This window comes from Onychomys torridus, chromosome 8 (genome assembly GCF_903995425.1).
Source record: "Onychomys torridus chromosome 8, mOncTor1.1, whole genome shotgun sequence".
Lineage (NCBI taxonomy): Eukaryota > Metazoa > Chordata > Mammalia > Rodentia > Cricetidae > Onychomys > Onychomys torridus.
In genome coordinates this window covers 104,351,760-104,369,984 of record NC_050450.1, presented here as the reverse complement: position 1 = coordinate 104,369,984, position 18,225 = coordinate 104,351,760, and the positions used below count along the sequence as shown (strand labels likewise).

The window sequence follows — 18,225 nt, the reverse complement described above, 5'->3', positions numbered from 1 at the left end:
CCAGTCAGGTTGTCAGGCGTCATGGCAAGTGCCATTATCACTGACCTTGCTTATTTATTCGTATTTGGTTCGCCATGTTTGTGTATTTTTTGTGGGGTGGGGAACAAATGTGCCATGGCACTTATGTGATGGGAGAGAACACCTTTCAAGCATTGGTTCTTTCTTTTTGTTTTGTTTTGCTTGTTTGTTTTTGTTTTTTGTTTTTTTGTTTTTTTGAGACAGGGTTTCTCTGTGTAGTTTTGGAACCTGTCCTGGACCTCACTCTGTAGACCAGGCTGGCCTCGAACTCACAGATCTGCCTGCCTCTGCCTCTGGAGTGCTGGGATTAAATGTGTGCGCCACCCCCACCCGGCACATTGATTCTTTTCTACAGTGTGGAATATGGGAGTAGATCTTGAATTGTCAGGGTGACAAGCCTCCTACCCACCAGCCCTCTCGTCAGCCCTCCATGTTCTGTTCTGCTTATAAGCAGCTCACTGAATCTGGAGTTCATTTACTCTGTTGTCTAGACTGGCTGGCCAGGGAGTCTGAGGATCCACTTCTCTCTGTCCCTGACCCCCTACCCAGGACTAGGGTTATAGACACCATTGCACCTGGCTTTTTATGGGGGACTGAGGATCTGAACTCAGGTCCTCATGTTTGCACATCAAGCACTTTACCTACTGAACCATCTCCTCAACTGTATATATATAGCTTTTATATGTCAGTTTTTAAAAAATAAATGATATGCTAACACACAGCTTTAATCCGCACAAGAAGCAGAGGCATCTGAGTTTGAGGCCAGCCTGGTCTAAAAAGTCAGTTCCAGACCAGCCAAAGCACAATGAGACCCTGTCTTAAATGGGGAGGGGGGCGGCAAGAAATGGGGTGCAGGTGAGGTAGTAGAAATGACCCTTGACCCAGCTTGTTTCCCAGTGTTCTGTGTCACCTCAGGTTTCTCAGCCTGGACATTGCTGATAGGCTGACCAGTCAGTCATTCCTGACCAATCACAAGGCAGGAGCTGTCCTTTGCATTGTAAGATGTAGAACAAACTTGGCCTCAACAGCCTCTGCCATGTGTGACAGCCTGGAATATCAGCAGCCATTTCCAGATGTCCCTGGGGTGAGAAGATGTGTGGCTCCAGGTTGAAAATCACAGAGCCAGTCCTTTCCCTTGCCAACAGGCAGATGGTCCCAGTGTTACCTTGGCTCAGGCGTACAGGGACTTCTGCCTTGCTCAGGATGGGCTTTTCTCAGTCTCCAGACACTGCCCAGCATCTATTAAGGCTGCTCTTCTCTCTGGAACGCTCACTGCCTTACCTAAGTCTGTGGTCAGATGTCACCTCAGAGTGACCTCTTTATAACCTCCATGTTGCATTTGTGTGTGTGTGTCTCTGAACACGGCCTAGCCTGTGTCTGTTCCGCTTCCCTCACTGCCCTGGAGCTGGAGCCAGGCAGAGCAGAGGCTGGACACAGACACTTGGACAGCATCAGTGTTGTCTGGACAGTGGATGACTTAAAGCCTCCTCCCCTCCTCCACAGCATGGGCCTGAGTTGTTTCCGGAGGAGACAGTGAGACTGCCCCTTGCCCTGTTCCATTACATGTACCAAAAGTGACCCATGTTTATTTCACACCAGCCATGACTCCTCCCACCCAGAGCCAAACATTTGGTGTCATGGCTTCTCTCCTGCTGTTCCAAGACGTCTGTTCACCGATGCTTTCCAGGAAATGCTAAACATTAGCTGGCCAACTCTGAGTTGCTGAGCACTTTAGAGGCTATGACAGTTAAAATCTACAGGTTCCCACTCAACTCTGGTTCTGGTGACTGTGTTGTGATGGCCACATCCGGGGCGCTCACTGGAGGTAGGGACTTTGGTTTATTTTACAGCTCTAGTTTTGCGGTAGAATCTCCTTTTCTACTCAAGCTGGTGCAGTCTGGTGCAGTCTGGTGTTCACTTTCTGGTGATGTCTGGCATCTGTGCCTTAAGTACTTGACCTTTCAGGGTGGAAGGGGGAAACAAAGCTTGAGAACATGTAGGGCTACTGAGATCAGGCCCAGGCTCTGTAGCGTCCGTGAGCTGTGTGACTTTGAGTAGCTTTCTGTGTGTCTGCTTACTTACCTGTAAGATGTTGATGACAGTGCCGGGCAGCAGTGGTGCACACCTTTAATCCCAGGACTCAGGAGGTAGAGCTAGGTGGATCTCTGAGTTCGAGGACAGGCACCAAAACTACACAGAGAAACTGTCTCGGAAAAAACAAAAACAAAAACAAAACCAACAACAACAACAAAAAATGGTGACAGTTAGGGTGGTGGTAACGTGTACTTCATGGAGTTTTGGGTATCTCAAGGGTAATACATGCAGTATCCAGAAACCAGCCTGGGATCTGTAGTGCAGAGAAGAAGCTCCTCAGAGCCACAGCAGGTCCTAATAGAACAGGGATGTTGAGAAGCAGAGCCCATGCTGGGTCACGGAAGGAAAGGGAAGGACATGGAGTAGAACTGTGTGGTGCGGCATTACCCAAGCTGCACAGCAGAGACAGAGTCACAGAGGATGATGGAGGGCCTTGCCTGTCCCATTTCAAGACTGGCAAGGCCAAGAGAGTGGCACATAGTAACCCCCACCCCCACCCCTTTCACTGTCTTCCTCCCCACTGCTCCCAGTGCCAGAAAGTCTCTGGGGAGATGGAACTCCTTGTAATGGCAGGATCGGAAGAGCTGAAGACAGTTTCCAGGTGGAGAGCCACACTCTACGCCGAGAGGCAAGGGGCGGGTAACTCTCCTATGGGATCCCTCCTGGTACACAGGGTCTCTCTGCTTCATGCCAGTGAAGGCCTGTACGTGTGTAGGCCTCCCTTCCTCCCTAGCAGAGTAGACCTGACAGAGGCCACCAGGAACATAATCTGCAGACTCAGCTCAAAACTCTTCTCAAGGACCCCTCTACCCCTTGAATTTCCCAAATACAGCTTCTGAGTTTTGTTTGTTTTGATGTCTTAGGCCCCTAATTGGTGGTTTTGTGACCTCTAAGCTAAAAGGGGCAGTTGAGGTAGGGTGGGGCAGCACAAAGTATCTTCACAGTTAGAAAGGAGCACTGGCCTCTTTACACACCCCTCATGGCCTTGAAGCAGAGGAGGGAAGAGCCTTTTGGGACCTCAGCCTATGTCCCAGAGGCCAGGCAGCCAGGCAGCAGTAGGTGATTGCAGCAACTGTTGGGACATGTGCTTCTTTGTGGCCTCCTAGATCCTGTCACAGGTGCCCAGAGTTGGCTGCTGAGGTGCCATGTGCACATGTAGACAGCAGGCTGATGTTTCTTAGCACTAATCACAAGGCTGTTGTTGTCTGGAACAGGTCCTGGGTCCCTATGGGAATTTCTCATTCCTGCTTTGTGGTGGGTCTCCATTAAGTCACATCCTACTTCTGGAGTTTGTTTAGCTTTCCTTGCCAGAGCTTCGGTGACCTTGTACTAGAATCCTCCTTCACAGTTGAGAGAGGAGAGCCCTTTGTTAGGGGTACTGGTGGGTGGAGTTTGGTGTGTATGTAGTTGCCAGTCTTTGAACAGGGGAGATGCAGAGCTCTCCACCACTTACAGCAGAGGAGTGGCAGGGGAGCAGTCCAGATTTAGAGAACCAGCTCTGCCTGGACTGTTGGAGGCCATCCAGCAGCTTGGTAGCAGTAGATGGCAGGTGCTGGGGGTTCTCATGGTTCAGGACAGGCTCTGCAATGCCACAGATAAAGAACACGCTGCAGCTGGGCAGGCAGGGTAACCCAGATTAGGAGGGTGGTGTCCAGTGATAGCTGGCTTCAGGGTACCAGCCACAGCCCAGTGTCGTGCCAGTCTCCCACCCAATCCTGAGCACTGATGGGGCGAGGTCAGAGGGCAAGCACTTGGAGAAGGATTTTACTCATCAGGATGCTTGCTTTTGTAGAATGAGCTAAACCCTGGGTAGAATGCATTCTGCCTTCAGATCTACTGTTTTCGTGTCTCTCACCCACATTTTCTTTACAGCTGAAACTAGAGGACCGGTCTGTGGTACCCCGGGATGTGGTCCGCCATATGCGTTCAACCGTGAGTCTCTTGTCCCCATCCCATCCTGAGTCTTGAGCCTCTCTGCTCCCACTGTTATTTGGAGGAAAGCTGCCTGGTTGGGAAGTAGAGATCACTTGGGACTATCTTGGTGGGGTGTGCCATGGCGGCCTTGTGGGAAACTTTCTCCCTCCCCCAGGACAGTCAGTGTGGCACGGTGATAGACGTCAACATTGACTGTGCTGTCAAGCTCATTGGCACCAACTGCATCATCTACCCTGTAAACAGCAAGGACCTCCAGCACATCTGGGTAAGTGACCTCTCCCATCTTGGCTGTATGACATGTGTGTTGCTCCTGTGTGGTTTTGCCGGGTCGAATGGCACAGTGCTTGTTGACTGCAGCCAGCCTGTTCCTGGCATCCTCAGTGTTGCTCTTGCAAGTGAGCTATTAGACATGAGTCAGGGTGTACTCTTCCTCAGCATCAGCACCAACCACTGACGAATGTGGTTATTTTACTTGTTTTCTCACCTAACACTGACGTTTGTTTGTTTGCTTAATGTGTAAGACTGTTTTGCTTGCTTGTGCTCTGTGTACCACTTACATGTCTAGTATCAGAAGGAGTTGGATTCCCTGGAACTGGAGTTACAGATGGTTGTGAGCTGCCATGTGGGTGCTGGGACTAGAACCCAGGTCCTCAGCAAGAGCAGCCAGTGCTCTTGCCTGTTGAGCCATCTATCTAGTTAGTTCTATCTGACACTTAACTTTTAAAACGGAGGGCTGGAGAGATGGCCAGCAGGTAAGAGTACTTGTTCTTGCTAAGGACCTATGGTTCAGAGAATTCAACTCTGTCCTTTGACCCCCTAAGGGCACCAGATACACATGTGGCACACATAAACACACATGCAGCAAAGTTTTCGTACACATAAAGATAAATAATAACAAAACAGGTTTCTTTTTAATAATTTATTTTTGGCTGGGTAGTGGTGGCGCACACCTTTAATCCCAGCACTTGGGAGGCAGAGCCAGGCGGATCTCTGTGAGTTCGAGCCAGCCTGGTTTGCAGAGCGAGATCCAGGACAGGCACAAAAACTACACAGAGAAACCCCGTCTTGGAAAAAAAAAATTAAATAATTTATTTTTGTAAATTACTTTAGTCTTACCCAAAAGTGCTACGTTCGTGTTTCTGCTTCTCCAATGTCTACAGCTGTTAACCCCTCCCACTTACTCTAGTCATCTCCATCTAGCACCTCCCTCTAGTCTTTTGTCTCCTGAACCATTAGGAAGAAAGCTACATGTACAGCCCCCTCCCAGCGTCCCTGCTCACTAGACAAGGGGTCAAGGACGCCACCTTTCTGCCTAAGTCTCGGACTGTTCAGCATCCTTCCCATCTGGGATCCTCCCCAGTCTGTCTTCTCTTACATCCTGGACAGTGATGCTTCTAGTACTGTGACCCTCACCTTCAGTAGCACATGCATGATGTTGTCTTGTGGACAGACCCACTACCAGGATGCCTGCTGCCCTGTCCAGCTGTCCCCGGGCTTTATGTCCAGTAGCCGCACCGCCACTGGGGACTCACTCAGCACTCAGGTCTGGTTGGTCTGCACAGCACTCTCCACTGTAAAAAAAAAAAAGCCCTCTTACATCACCCTTATATTACCCTTGTGAGTAATTATATCCCATAGAGAAAGAGGCCACAGATAGCATCCTTGTCAGATAGTCATCCGAAAGCCATATCCTTGGGCATGTTGCCACCTAAGTGGCCACCACTCTTGACAGTCACACATGGTGACCCGAGGTCATGGATCCTCATTTGTGTTGACTGGCAGCTCTTCTGTGTGGAGGAGCTGTACCTGCTGCCCTGTTTGTTCCCTGATCATTTTTATAGGAGTATACACTCAAATTCTGTTTACTTTATGGCTTATAGTACAGTTCCCTCATCACATGCTTTGCTTTAATTGTCCCAAACTAGGAAGCTCCTTTGGTCTGCCTGGCTTCTGTTTGCTGAGCACTTTTTTCAGCAGTGAGAGCTGCCTTCGGTGTCCATGGTGAATTGACCTTTTTATTCAAGGCTCTAGCTGTCCACAAAGCCCACCTCCTAACCACACCCACCTCCCAGCTTTGCTGTGTCTCCTTTGCCACTGTGGGATACTCCCACCTACTAAGCAGTCCACACACTGCTGGAAAGGGGCTTGGGATGCAGTGCAATAAATTGTCTAGAACCTTCCTTCTACATCTTAGCACAGTAAAGAAAGCCCCAGGCCCTGTGCCCTTGCTCACTGCCTTGTGTCCTTGGTCTGCAGCCCTTCATGTATGGAGACTACATCGCCTATGACTGCTGGCTAGGAAAGGTCTATGACTTGAAGAACCAGATCATCCTCAAGTTGTCTAACGGTGCCAGGTAGGTATTAGTTTGGGATGGCTGCCTGCTCCAGAGTGGGTGGTGCAAGGGAGTTTCTCCAGGAGCTATGGGGTCAGGTGTGGTCCAGGACTGTGACCTATATCTAACTATAGCTAACTCTGTGGTCTCTCCTGCTACAGCTCAGGCTTGGGACTATCTGAGCTTAGTAGTGTGTCTTCATCTAAGTGTCTCTGAGGGCTGGTGCTCTGTTCTGTGTGTGTTAATGGTGGCAGACATCGATGTGGGGCTGGGCTGAGCTGCAGGTGGAAGATAAATGTGTTTTATAAAGTCTCGGTGCCTCTGGTCCCTGGTGTCGGTGCCCTGGTGGAGACCACGCCTCTGTCCTCTGTTTCAGGTGCTCCATGAATACAGAAGATGGCGCCAAACTCTATGATGTCTGTCCACATGTCAGCGACTCGGTAAATATGCTCCATCAGAGGGGTCGCCCTGCTCTGTTCCTCACCTGCTTAGGCATGAGAACTGGCTGAGGCTAGGCAAGGGATTGTGAGGCCAGGGGCCAGTGTGCACCAGAACAACCAGAGGCCTGGGCGGGGCAGAAAGAAAGTGCTAGCACTGTATTGAGTTGTGCTAGTAATTTTATCTGGACGGCTGACTGGGCGGGGGTGGGCAGGGGTGTGTGTGTGGTTGGTTTTGTTTTGTTTTGTTTTTAAGATTTATTTATTTATTATGTATACAGTGAGTGTTCAGCCTGCAGGCCAGAAGAGGGCACCAGATCTCTTATTGTAGATGGTTGTGAGCCACCATGTGGTTGCTGGGAATTAAACTCAGGACCTCTGGAAGAACAGCCAGTGCTCTTAACCTCTGAGCCATCTCTCCAGCCCTAGGGGTGTGTTTTAAGATTTATTTTATGAGAGAATCAGAAAGAGAATGTGTTTATAGGAATATGTGGAGGCAAGAAGAGGTGTCAGATCCCCTGGGATTGGAATTAGAGGTGATTGGGAGCCACATGTTTGGTTTTGGGAACCAAACCTGGGTCCTCTGCAAGAGCAGCCAGTGCTCTTAACTACTCCAGCCCCTCATTTTGTTTTTTGAGACAGTCTTGTTCTGTAGCTCAGGCTGTCCTCCAGTACAAAATCCCCTCCTGAGTGCTGGGGTTGCAGGTGAGCCGCCATGTTTGTTGTGGCTCTTTTCTCTCAGCCTTCAGGACACGGTCTCTTAGGCCAGCAAGATGTGCCAGCAGAGGAGCCCATGGAGGGAGTTTATACTAGGGGTGTGTGATTACACAGGTGTGTGTGCCACATCTTTAATGTATGATTCCTGGGCACCCAGTTTGTATCAGGCTTGGAAAGTATATTCTCATAGACAGCGCTTCAGGGAGCGTCAGGAAGGCCATGTCATGTGGGTTCTTCCTGCAAGGCAAGCACAGAGCACCACTGGCCAAGGAGACCTCCTACTCATGCGTGTTTTCCTCTGCTCCCAACCCTGCAGGGTCTCTTCTTTGATGACTCCTATGGCTTCTACCCAGGCCAAGTGCTTATTGGCCCTGCTAAGATCTTCTCCAGTGTCCAGTGGCTCTCGGGGGTCAAGCCTGTACTCAGCACCAAGAGCAAGTTCCGTGTGGTGGTGGAGGAGGTAAGAGGTCAACTGGTGGGATGAGGGCTGAGCCGTAAGCTCTAAGCCTGGGCTGAGCTGCTTTCCTCCAGCCTGCTCCCTGGGACCCAGACCCTGCTGGCTGGAAAGGGATTGGAGTGTGGGGCAGCCTCCCCTTGCTGGGCTCAGGGAGAGTGGAGGGATCTCGACTCTTCATTCGTGGGTGGCCACAGTGTGTCAGTGTGGTGCTGGAGACCTTGAAAGTCCACCTCTGACCACACCCCTGCCCCACCCAACTGTCCACAGGTTCAGGTTGTGGAGTTGAAAGTCACATGGATTACCAAGAGTTTCTGCCCTGGGGGCACGGACAGCGTTAGCCCCCCACCTTCTGTCATCACTCAGGAAAACCTAGGCAGGTGAGTGTGTCCCTACCCCAGAAACCCCAGGGACTCATCCTGGGCATGTCTTGGTTGGGCTATAAATGCATGAGAGGACCAAGCATCCCACTGGCCTCTCAGAAGTCCATCCAAGCTCCCTTTTTTTTTTTTTTTTTTTTTTTTTCCTGGAGCTGAGGACCGAACCCAGGACCTTGCTCTTGCTAGGCAAGCGCTCTGCCACTGAGCTAAATCCCCAACCCTCAAGCTCCCATTTTTTCTCTTTAGGGTGAAGCGTCTCGGATGCTTTGACCATGCTCAGCGGCAGCTTGGGGAACGCTGTCTGTATGTCTTCCCAGCCAAGGTAGAGCCGGCCAAGATTGCCTGGGAATGTCCAGAAAAAAACTGCGCCCAGGGGGAGGGCTCTATGGCCAAGAAGGTATGTCCTTGAGGTGGGTGGGTGTGGGCACTCATGGAACTAGCCGTGAGCCATTTCCACAGCCAGCAAGGTGGGTCTGGGCTCTAGGCCTTGGGGGCAGCCAAGAGGACCCTTGCTGGCCACTTAGGTGTTTGTAGCTCTACTCCCCAAGACAGGGCCAGGATGGGCCCCTGCCTGCCTCACTCCACAACTCGCTCTCCTTTGCTCTGCTCTCATAGGTGAAGCGGCTGTTGAAGAAACAGGTTGTGAGGATCATGTCCTGCACCCCAGATACCCAGTGCCCTAGGGATCATTCCATGGAGGACCCAGACAAGAAAGGGGAAGCCAGAGCCAAGAGTGAAGTAGGGTCTACTAGCCCCGAGGAGCAGGCTGATGGATCCGCCAGCCCAGTGGAGATGCAGGACGAGGGGCCAGAGGAGCCTCAGGAGACAGGCGAGCCGTTGCCCCCCTTCCTGTTGAAGGAGGGTGCAGATGATGGGCTGCACTCAGCAGAGCAGGATGCCGATGATGAGGCTGCTGAAGACACGGACGACACCAGCTCAGTGACCTCCTCCGCCAGCTCCACAACCTCCTCCCAGAGCGGCAGTGGCACTGGTCGTAAAAAGAGTATCCCCTTGTCCATCAAAAACTTGAAGCGAAAACACAAGAGAAAGAAGAATAAGATTACCCGTGACTTCAAGCCTGGAGACAGGTAATCCGAGGGTTCCTCATCCTGCAGGGCCCAGGGAAGAGCCCATCTCAGGGCTCACATCTGTACTCAGCAGCTCTGTGTGCCTTGTAAGAGCTCATGGTACTCCCATCCCCAGGGGGTGGTGGCTAAGGTAGGCCTTGGTGAACAGGAGAAGAGTAGTGTAGGATGGTGGCTTTGTGGGACCATGTTTGCCTGAGTTCTCCCTTACAGTACTGGCCCCAGAGAATGTATCATGTTTGGGGCACAGGTGAGCTTTACACACACTAGACTCTTACCCTGCCCACTTGAGACTCGGGTAGGCCTGGAAGGGATAGAAAGTCACCGTCTCTATCTCTGAGGAGCATATTTGTGTCACGTGGCTCATGGGCCTGTACTGCAGGGTGGCCGTAGAGGTGGTGACTACGATGACCTCAGCTGATGTGATGTGGCAGGACGGCTCTGTGGAATGCAACATCCGTTCCAACGACCTCTTCCCAGTACACCACCTGGACAACAACGAGTTTTGCCCCGGAGACTTTGTGGTGGACAAGCGAGGTAGTGCTAAGCCTCAGGGTGGCCAATGGGACACTCTAGACAAGGCCAGGGGCCAGTGGGAATGGGACTTGGGGCCTATGAGTACTTCGTGAAGTCCTCTCTTTAACAGGCCAGGGAGCCTGTGTGGTTTGAAGTGGTTGCAGGCAGGCACCCCAGGGCTTTTTAGGCAGTCACATCCCTTCTGGTTTCCCTAGTCCAGAGCTGCCCAGACCCTGCTGTCTATGGTGTGGTGCAGTCCGGGGACCATGTTGGCCGTACCTGCATGGTGAAGTGGTTCAAGCTGCGGCCTAGTGGGGATGACGTGGAGGTGAGCCTACTGTCCTGCTCCCGTTGGGTGGGCTCCGGGGAAAGGGGTGAGGCCCTGGCTCATGCCAGCCTGGCTTATTCCACAGCTCATTGGAGAAGAGGAGGATGTGAGTGTCTACGACATTGCTGACCACCCTGACTTTCGCTTCCGCACAACTGATATTGTCATCCGCATTGGTAACACTGAGGATGGGGCTCAGCCCAAGGAGGATGAGGTAGGTATACTCTCCAAATTCATGCTCTGGGCAGTGCCTGCAGTCCCTGACACTGCCACCAGGTGGCTTCAGGCACTAACACCTGAAAGTTTTACAACTCAGTGTCCCAGGATGGTTGGCATGGCCTGCATCAGAGACAGGCAGCCCGGGTACCTGCAGGCCTTGGGCTTCTTGGGCCCTGCAAGTCACTCCCTAGAGGAGTCACAGTCTGTTGCAGCTGTGAGCACACCACACTCACAGTCAACCACAGCAGAGTCTAGACAGGTTTGGAGGTGGAACTTGAGCTAGACCTGGAGCAAAAGGTGGGGATGTTGGGAGAGGTCAAGACAGATTCTAGACAGAGGGGCAGAAACAAACTCTGAAGGCACAATACCCATGCTGGGAAGAGTCCAAAGCCAGGGAGGCAAGAACAATGCTTGTGGAGAGAGAATTGCTGCAGACTTGGAAAGGCCACTTAGTATTTGTTGCCAGGCTAGGGAATGGGTGCCATGGGTGGGGAGCCTGGGAGCTTCATCATCCCTTGTCACCCATTTGACTCTGTCCCCCTTGTCCTTCAGCCATCAGTGGGCCAGGTGGCCCGAGTAGACGTCAGTAGCAAGGTGGAAGTGGTGTGGGCTGACAACTCAAAAACCATCATCCTGCCACAGGTAAGGCTGGCAAGAGCCAGACCACCGGCCGTGGATTGCTCTGGCCTCATCTGGGCTGCTGCTGCCCTGAAGGTGGCCTTCACACATTAGCTCCAAGCACCGGATCCCACAGGTGTGAGGTTCCCAAACTTCTAGATTGCTCTAGACTCCTCACATACCGTGTTGAGCCATACAGGGTGTTTCCTGCCACTGTATCTAGGATAATTGTTGACAGATATGGAAGAGTAAGAAAAGGCTGGCCCCAGTTCAGCTGACCCCATAGTCCAACTTTCCTTTCCTGGTGCACAGAAGAGGGTAAGCCAAGGAGGCAGGGAATGGTTTGTCCCTCACCTTGGCAGCCATTCTAGGGGAGAGCAGGGCACAGTGTGACCAACTCTAGTGCATCTGCTTTGCCTGCCAGTAAGGTTACCCACTTCTCCTAGTGCAGCCCATAGACTGTCCACCCTAGCACCTGGCCTGAGTCCTGGAGGTGGGTTGGCTTTGCTGAGGTTTCCCTGTGCCCCTCATTGCCCAGAGCCTGAGAGAAGATGGTCCATGCATTAACTGGGCTTCGTGTATTGTACAGCTTGGGATAGAAGGTAGGCCAAGGGCCTCTTGCAGAGAACTGGAATCTTGTAGCATAGACAAGGCTTCAGATGCAAAGCTGAGAGAAGAGGGGAAGGGCTCACCAAGGCCGTGGTGAGTCGTCCACAGGAAGGAAGGACAAGGGCCAGAGTTGTGTCTGACTTGCTGTCTCCTGCCCCCAGCACTTATATAACATCGAGTCTGAGATCGAGGAGTCGGACTACGATTCCGTAGAAGGCAGCACCAGTGGAGCGTCTTCGGATGAGTGGGAAGATGACAGTGACAGCTGGGAAACAGACAATGGCCTGGTAGATGACGAGCACCCCAAGATAGAAGACCTGGCCATCCTACCCACAGAGCAGCTGGCTGCCCCTGAGGAGGACAAGGGGGTGGTAATCAGTGAAGAGGCAGCCACAGCTGCCATCCAGGGAGCCGTGGCCATGGCTGCCCCCGTGGCAGGGCTGATGGAGAAAGCTGGCAAGGACGGGCCTCCCAAGAGTTTCCGGGAGCTGAAAGAGGCCATCAAGATCCTGGAGAGCCTCAAGAACATGACTGTGGAGCAGCTGCTCACAGGGTCCCCCACCTCACCCACGGTGGAGCCTGAGAAGCCGACCCGGGAGAAGAAGTTTCTGGATGACATTAAGAAGCTACAGGAGAACCTCAAGAAGACCCTAGACAATGTGGCCATCGCTGAGGAGGAGAAGATGGAGGCGGTACCCGACACAGAACGCAAGGAAGACAAAACTGAAGCACAGTCGCCAGTGAAGGCCGAGTGGCCCAGTGAGACTCCTGTGCTCTGTCAACAGTGTGGCGGGAAACCTGGCGTCACCTTTACCAGCGCCAAGGGCGAGGTGTTCTCTGTGCTGGGGTTTGCACCCTGTGAGTCAGCGTGAACGCTGTCATTCATCCTTCCTCCCTTCCCCAGGATCCCGGGATGTCACACACCTGGAGGCCAAGTGGCTCACCTTCCCTCCCACTCCCCTGCCCGAGGGGGTAGTAGTGGGAGGCACCTGGGCTCCTTCACCATCTGGAATCTCCTCCCAGGCAGCAACTGTCCAGGCCATACTCCTAGGGCAGTGGGTTTGGGGCTGATGGGGCTTTGGGTCAGGGCCTGACTACTGTTCCCTCCTTGCAGCAAACCACTCTTTCAAGAAGATTGAGTTCCAGCCTCCGGAAGCCAAGAAGTTCTTCAGCACAGTACGAAAGGAGATGGCTCTGCTGGCCACCTCCCTGCCCGACGGCATCATGGTCAAGACATTCGAGGACAGGATGGCAAGTGGGCTGCTGGGAACTGGGGGACCATTGGGGACTAAGGTGTAGCAGCACCCACAGGGGCCCAGGTGGTCCTTCCTCTAGAAAGTAGCCACACACCTTTAGTCCCAGCATCAGGAGGCAGAGGCAGGCGGATCTCTTGAGTCCAGACCAGCCTGGTCTACAGAGCAAGTTCCAGAACAACCTGTCTCAACAAAAGTAACTTTGAATCTATGTAAGATTGGAGCCTAAGAGGAGCTTGGCTGCCTTTTGCATACCTTCCCTGATCCCCCAAACCAGAGGCCTTTCCTCCCTCTCAGGGGGCTCCTTTCAGAGGACCTTGTCTGAAACAGCACTATCCACAGTGTCACTGCCACGTGATTGTCTGTGCAGTCTGTCATCACATACAGCTGCCCTCGTAGACTCATGCCAGGAACTCATGGTGGTCCTAACTCCGCTTTTCAAGGGCTGGGGACACCTGTTGCACTTACGGAAATTCTTTCAGAGAACTCCAGCTTGGTGGAGCTCTATTGAGGGAGTGTGAAAAAAGTACCTACTTTTTGTTTTGTTGATGCTTTTTCCCCATGTCTGCAAGACATCTCCTCAGGGCACCTCAGACCCTGTGGAAGGGTTCTTGTTTCTCTTTATTTTCCAGCTACTCTCTGCTCGACTCTGGTACCCTGGCAGAAGATTATAACTAATGCAAGAAAAATTATATACAATAAGTACAATAAGTATATACAATATATATAGTCCAGAATTACATTAACATTATCCAGTCCATAGACATTTAACAATTCAGAGAAAATACTTCATTATCTGTCCTTTCTCAATGAATCCAAAAGTTGTACCTAATTCACTTTCTATCCTAACTTATATTACCAACTGAAAACTATCTTTTAATAATGTCTTGCAAACTTATGCAGTGGTTAGTGAGTTTCTTTTCTGAATTTGTTAACAAGGAAAACTATATAAATTACCTAGTCTTCAACTCCCTCAGAGACCCAAGAAGGAAATAATATTACCTAAGAAAGCAGGAAGTGCACACAATCAACTTCCAAAAAATATGAGAAATGACAGAAACAGCTGGCTGACTGGACAGTCTGTCACCCAAGATTCCTCTGCAATGTTGAGGCATGCATCTTCAGCATACAGGCCTAGCATATCTGACAGACTTATCTGTGAAGCAGGATTTTCTGAAGGGCCTTCCTACCTTGTCTTGGCAGAAATGGCAGTCCTTTCTTTTGTGTCCTGCTTGTCCACTTTGGACAGCACACTGTCAGCAGTCAAGACAAGGGAAACTTCTTGCCCAGTGGCTACCTTGTCACAAAGAAAGTAAACTCTATAAGGAGTGTCTTCGATGCCCGTCATCATCTCTGAAGTAGATTAGTGCTGCTGCCAGGTGTAGACATGTCTCATGGTCATAAAAAAATAAATAAATAAGAATCCGTGTTATTAAAACATCTTAAATGCCATATTCTGTAGATCTCTGAAGTGTTTGAAGATGGCCTGTTTATCTAACATATCTCTCTGTTTGACCTTGGAAACATACCTAACCTGACAAGTTCCATTGTAATAGGTGACTAACTACTAACCTGCATTTCTTTATATCCTAAATAGTTGATGATAATAACTTTCAAGGACTAGCAATTTGCATTACTTTGTTAAATGAGCTGTATAGGTACAATACCTTGAACAAAAGTAGAAACATATGTACAATATGTTCTAACAAAATTAATTTGTATCTATATACAAAATTTGTATACAATATACAAAAATCCAATCCAGTGTAAATATTTAAAACTTGTAGTTGGGCTGGGTTACAGTGGCACACACCTTTAATCCCAGCACTTGGGAGGCAGAACCAGGCGGATATCTGTGAGTTTGAGGCCAGCCTGGTCTACAGAGTGAGTTCCAGGAAAGGCGCAAAGCTACACAGAGAAACCCTGTCTGGAAAACAAAAACAAAAACTATTAGTTGCTTTTTAAAAGTAGATTCAGGGCTGGAGAGATGGCTCAGAGGTTAAGAGCACTGACTGCCCTTCCAGAGGTCCTGAGTTCAATTCCCAGCAACCACATGGTGGCTCACAACCACTTGTAATGAGATCTGGCGCCCTCTTTTGTATACATAATAAATAAATCTTTAAAAAAAAAAAAAAGTAGATTCAATAATCTTTTTCTCTTATATCCCTATTTTCCTTTCTTCAGAGTAGATTCAATAATCTACCTTTTTACCTTTTACCCTGTCATTTTTTATGTGTGTGTGTTTAGTTTTGTTCAAGACAGGGCTTCTTTGTGTAACTTTGGAGCCTATCCTGGAACTCACTCTGTAGCCCAGGCTGGTCTCGAACTCACAGAGATCCAACTGGTTCTGCCTCCTGAGTGCCGGGATTAAAGGTGTGTGCTACTGCCTATCATATCTGTATCTTTTTTTTCCTTCAGAGTAGACTCAGTAATCTACCTTTTATCTTATCATTTCTATGTAATACATTTCTATATCAATTTCAGTCTTAGGATTTGTGGAGTTGGTGAGGTGAGACACGGCAGTGGCTTGTTCCTTTGTCTCTCTGATCTTTCAGCATTTACCCCAATATCTGGCTTCCAAGTTTTTCATTAATAAGACCATTTAGCAGTTCATGTTACAATCCCATGTTCCCTTCCAGGACCTCTTCTCAGCACTAATCAAGGGCCCCACTCGGACTCCCTATGAAGATGGCCTCTACCTGTTCGACATCCAACTTCCCAACATCTACCCAGCGGTGCCCCCTCACTTTTGCTACCTCTCCCAGTGCAGTGGCCGCCTGAACCCCAACCTCTATGACAATGGGAAGGTGTGCGTCAGCCTCCTGGGTACCTGGATTGGAAAGGTAAGGATGGGCCCCAGTGGAGACAGTGGACAGTGGGGCTGGTGTCCATCTAGGACAGACCTGAAGGTTCAGTTTGTGTTTCAGGGGACAGAGAGATGGACAAGCAAATCCAGTCTTCTCCAGGTGCTCATTTCCATCCAAGGTACGATGGGCTGGCAGGCACACTGACAGGCTATTCCCAAGCCCGCCTTGGTGACTTACCAAGGGACTTTTTCTGGCAGGTCTGATCCTGGTAAATGAGCCATACTACAACGAAGCTGGCTTTGATAGTGACCGGGGTCTGCAGGAAGGCTACGAGAACAGTCGCTGCTACAATGAGATGGCGTTGATCCGGGTGGTGCAGTCCATGACCCAGTTGGTACGACGGCCTCCTGAGGTCTTTGAGCAGGAGATCCGGCAGCACTTCAGTGTGGGTGGCTGGCGTCTGGTGAGCCGCATTGAGTCCTGGTTGGAAACCCATGCCATGCTGGAGAGGGCCCAGGCACTGCCCAATGGAGTCCCTAAAGACAGCAGCTCTGTGGAGCCCCTGGCTGCAGCTGAACTCTCAGACTCTGGCCGAGAAGAGCCTGAGGATGTAGGGATGGCCCCTGGGGAGGCCTCCCAAGGCTCAGACTCTGAGAGTGGTGCTCAGGGCCCAGCCTCAGCCAGCAGGGACCACACAGAGCAGACTGAGACAGCCCCTGATGCGGCAGCACCGCCCAGCGTTAGACCAAAGAGGAGGAGGAAGAGCTACCGCAGCTTCCTGCCTGAGAAGAGCGGCTACCCTGACATCGGCTTCCCCCTCTTCCCGCTGTCCAAGGGCTTCATCAAAAGCATCCGAGGGGTCCTGACACAGTTCCGTGCTGCCCTGCTGGAGGCAGGCATGCCCGAGAGCACAGAGGACAAGTAGCTTCCAGGGCTTGAAAAGAGTGTCGTGGTGGGAGAGGCCAGCCGCTGCCTACTCCCTCCTCCCTTCCTGAGATTTTGCCCCTCTCCTGTCCCTTCCTCTCCCCTGTTGGAGCCTCCACAGCCCTCTTCTCCCTGCGGCAAGTTTGATGAAGTGCAAGAAGTGTCCCAAGATGCTGCGTTCTATCCCTCAGTGATGTTTCAAAGGCAGGTCCCTGAGGCTCTGGGAACTCCACTGATGTCCCTTTTGTTGCCCCAGGCAGAATGTCCTGGCACTTGTTCCCTAGCTGTCCTTCTCAGGTCAGAGGTGGGGTGTTGAGGAAGCTGCAGGTGGCAGGAGTGTGGACGTGCCTTGCATGAAGTGTGGCTGCTCCTGCAATGCTCCTGGTCCCTTTCCTCCTCAGCTTGACTGTAGCCTCCCCACACCCCAGACCCTCCTGCTACCACACTGGGCCCTCTAGTTCCCCATACCTCCATCTCTTGGAGCTGTGGCTGCTGTGGCCTGTCAGTGCGTCATAGCCCTTAGACCTGTTGAACTTACTCTCTAAGAGAGGTTGGGACTAAGCTAAGGTTCAGTGACACCAAGAGAGGTGGTAACCCCCCATGTGAACATGGAGTTAAGGACAGGGTGCTTCTGGGAAAGAAATGGCTGTAGGTGCCTTGCTCTTCCGGTCCAAGCTGGCAGCGACACTGGCAGTCTTGCCCAGACCTGCCTGTGTGGGCTGTACAGACATCTGCTCCAGCCGGTCTCAGTTTGTCCCTACTGAGGCCACAGGAGCATCTGCACAAACCAGGCCAGCAACAAGGGCCTCTCCCCACCCAGTGGCTCCTGTCAGCCTTGGCTTATAGACTCACAAGCGCAGTCTGAGGGAGGGAGGCTGGATGCCAGCAGGAGTTCCACCCACCCCCAGGCCCAGGCCCAGAGGTTTACAAGTTTCTAAGCTTTTGATAATGTGAAGCTGCAGGTGGAGAGGGTGCTGTTGAGCACATCGCAGCTAAGTCATTTCTGGTGTATGTATGTAATATTTAAGGTTGGGAAGATAAATCTCAAAAGCAAAGATACTAACTCTTACTAGAAAAAAAGACAAAACAGACAAAAAAAAAAAAAAAAAAAAGCCAAAGCATGATGCGTCTTGTCAGCCTTAAGTGGGCTCCACGCCTGTGCTGTGTGAGGACCGCCGGGCATCAGAGCCTTGGGAAGGACAGAGCCGGAAACTGGAACACTCACCGGGAACCCATCGCTCCCTTGCAGATATGAGTGCCTGGTGGGGCTGTGCATCCCAGGGCATCATTCATGTGGAGATGTGAATGCCTACTGCTTATAATATCTGTATAAAGTGCTGTGTGATTAAACTTTTTTTTTACTTGCATTTTTGGGGGCCTGGCTCATTAACAAGACAAAGTGACACCATTAAACCTGCCTCTGCCATTCATTCAGGCTCTGTTGCCTTCTGTGTACCAGGACCCATCTTCCCATACCATTTCCCCAAGGTATCTGTAG

General features: G+C 51.1%; 1 protein-coding gene across 1 annotated transcript in view; it reads left to right on the top strand.

Moving 5' to 3' along the window:
* Ube2o (ubiquitin conjugating enzyme E2 O) overlaps positions 1-18,157 on the top strand; it is a 48,684-nt gene extending 30,527 nt beyond the window's left edge. Inside the window, exons 2-18 of the mRNA XM_036195799.1 lie at positions 3,985-4,044; positions 4,202-4,312; positions 6,304-6,401; positions 6,757-6,820; positions 7,851-7,994; positions 8,259-8,368; positions 8,615-8,765; positions 8,984-9,456; positions 9,836-9,990; positions 10,185-10,297; positions 10,383-10,511; positions 11,069-11,158; positions 11,905-12,601; positions 12,858-12,994; positions 15,636-15,839; positions 15,924-15,981; positions 16,061-18,157. Coding sequence (XP_036051692.1) covers positions 3,985-4,044; positions 4,202-4,312; positions 6,304-6,401; positions 6,757-6,820; positions 7,851-7,994; positions 8,259-8,368; positions 8,615-8,765; positions 8,984-9,456; positions 9,836-9,990; positions 10,185-10,297; positions 10,383-10,511; positions 11,069-11,158; positions 11,905-12,601; positions 12,858-12,994; positions 15,636-15,839; positions 15,924-15,981; positions 16,061-16,728 — 3,462 coding nt within the window. The 3' untranslated portion in view covers positions 16,729-18,157. The remainder of the gene's footprint in view (positions 1-3,984; positions 4,045-4,201; positions 4,313-6,303; positions 6,402-6,756; positions 6,821-7,850; positions 7,995-8,258; positions 8,369-8,614; positions 8,766-8,983; positions 9,457-9,835; positions 9,991-10,184; positions 10,298-10,382; positions 10,512-11,068; positions 11,159-11,904; positions 12,602-12,857; positions 12,995-15,635; positions 15,840-15,923; positions 15,982-16,060) is intronic.
* The last annotated feature ends 68 nt before the right edge of the window (positions 18,158-18,225 follow it).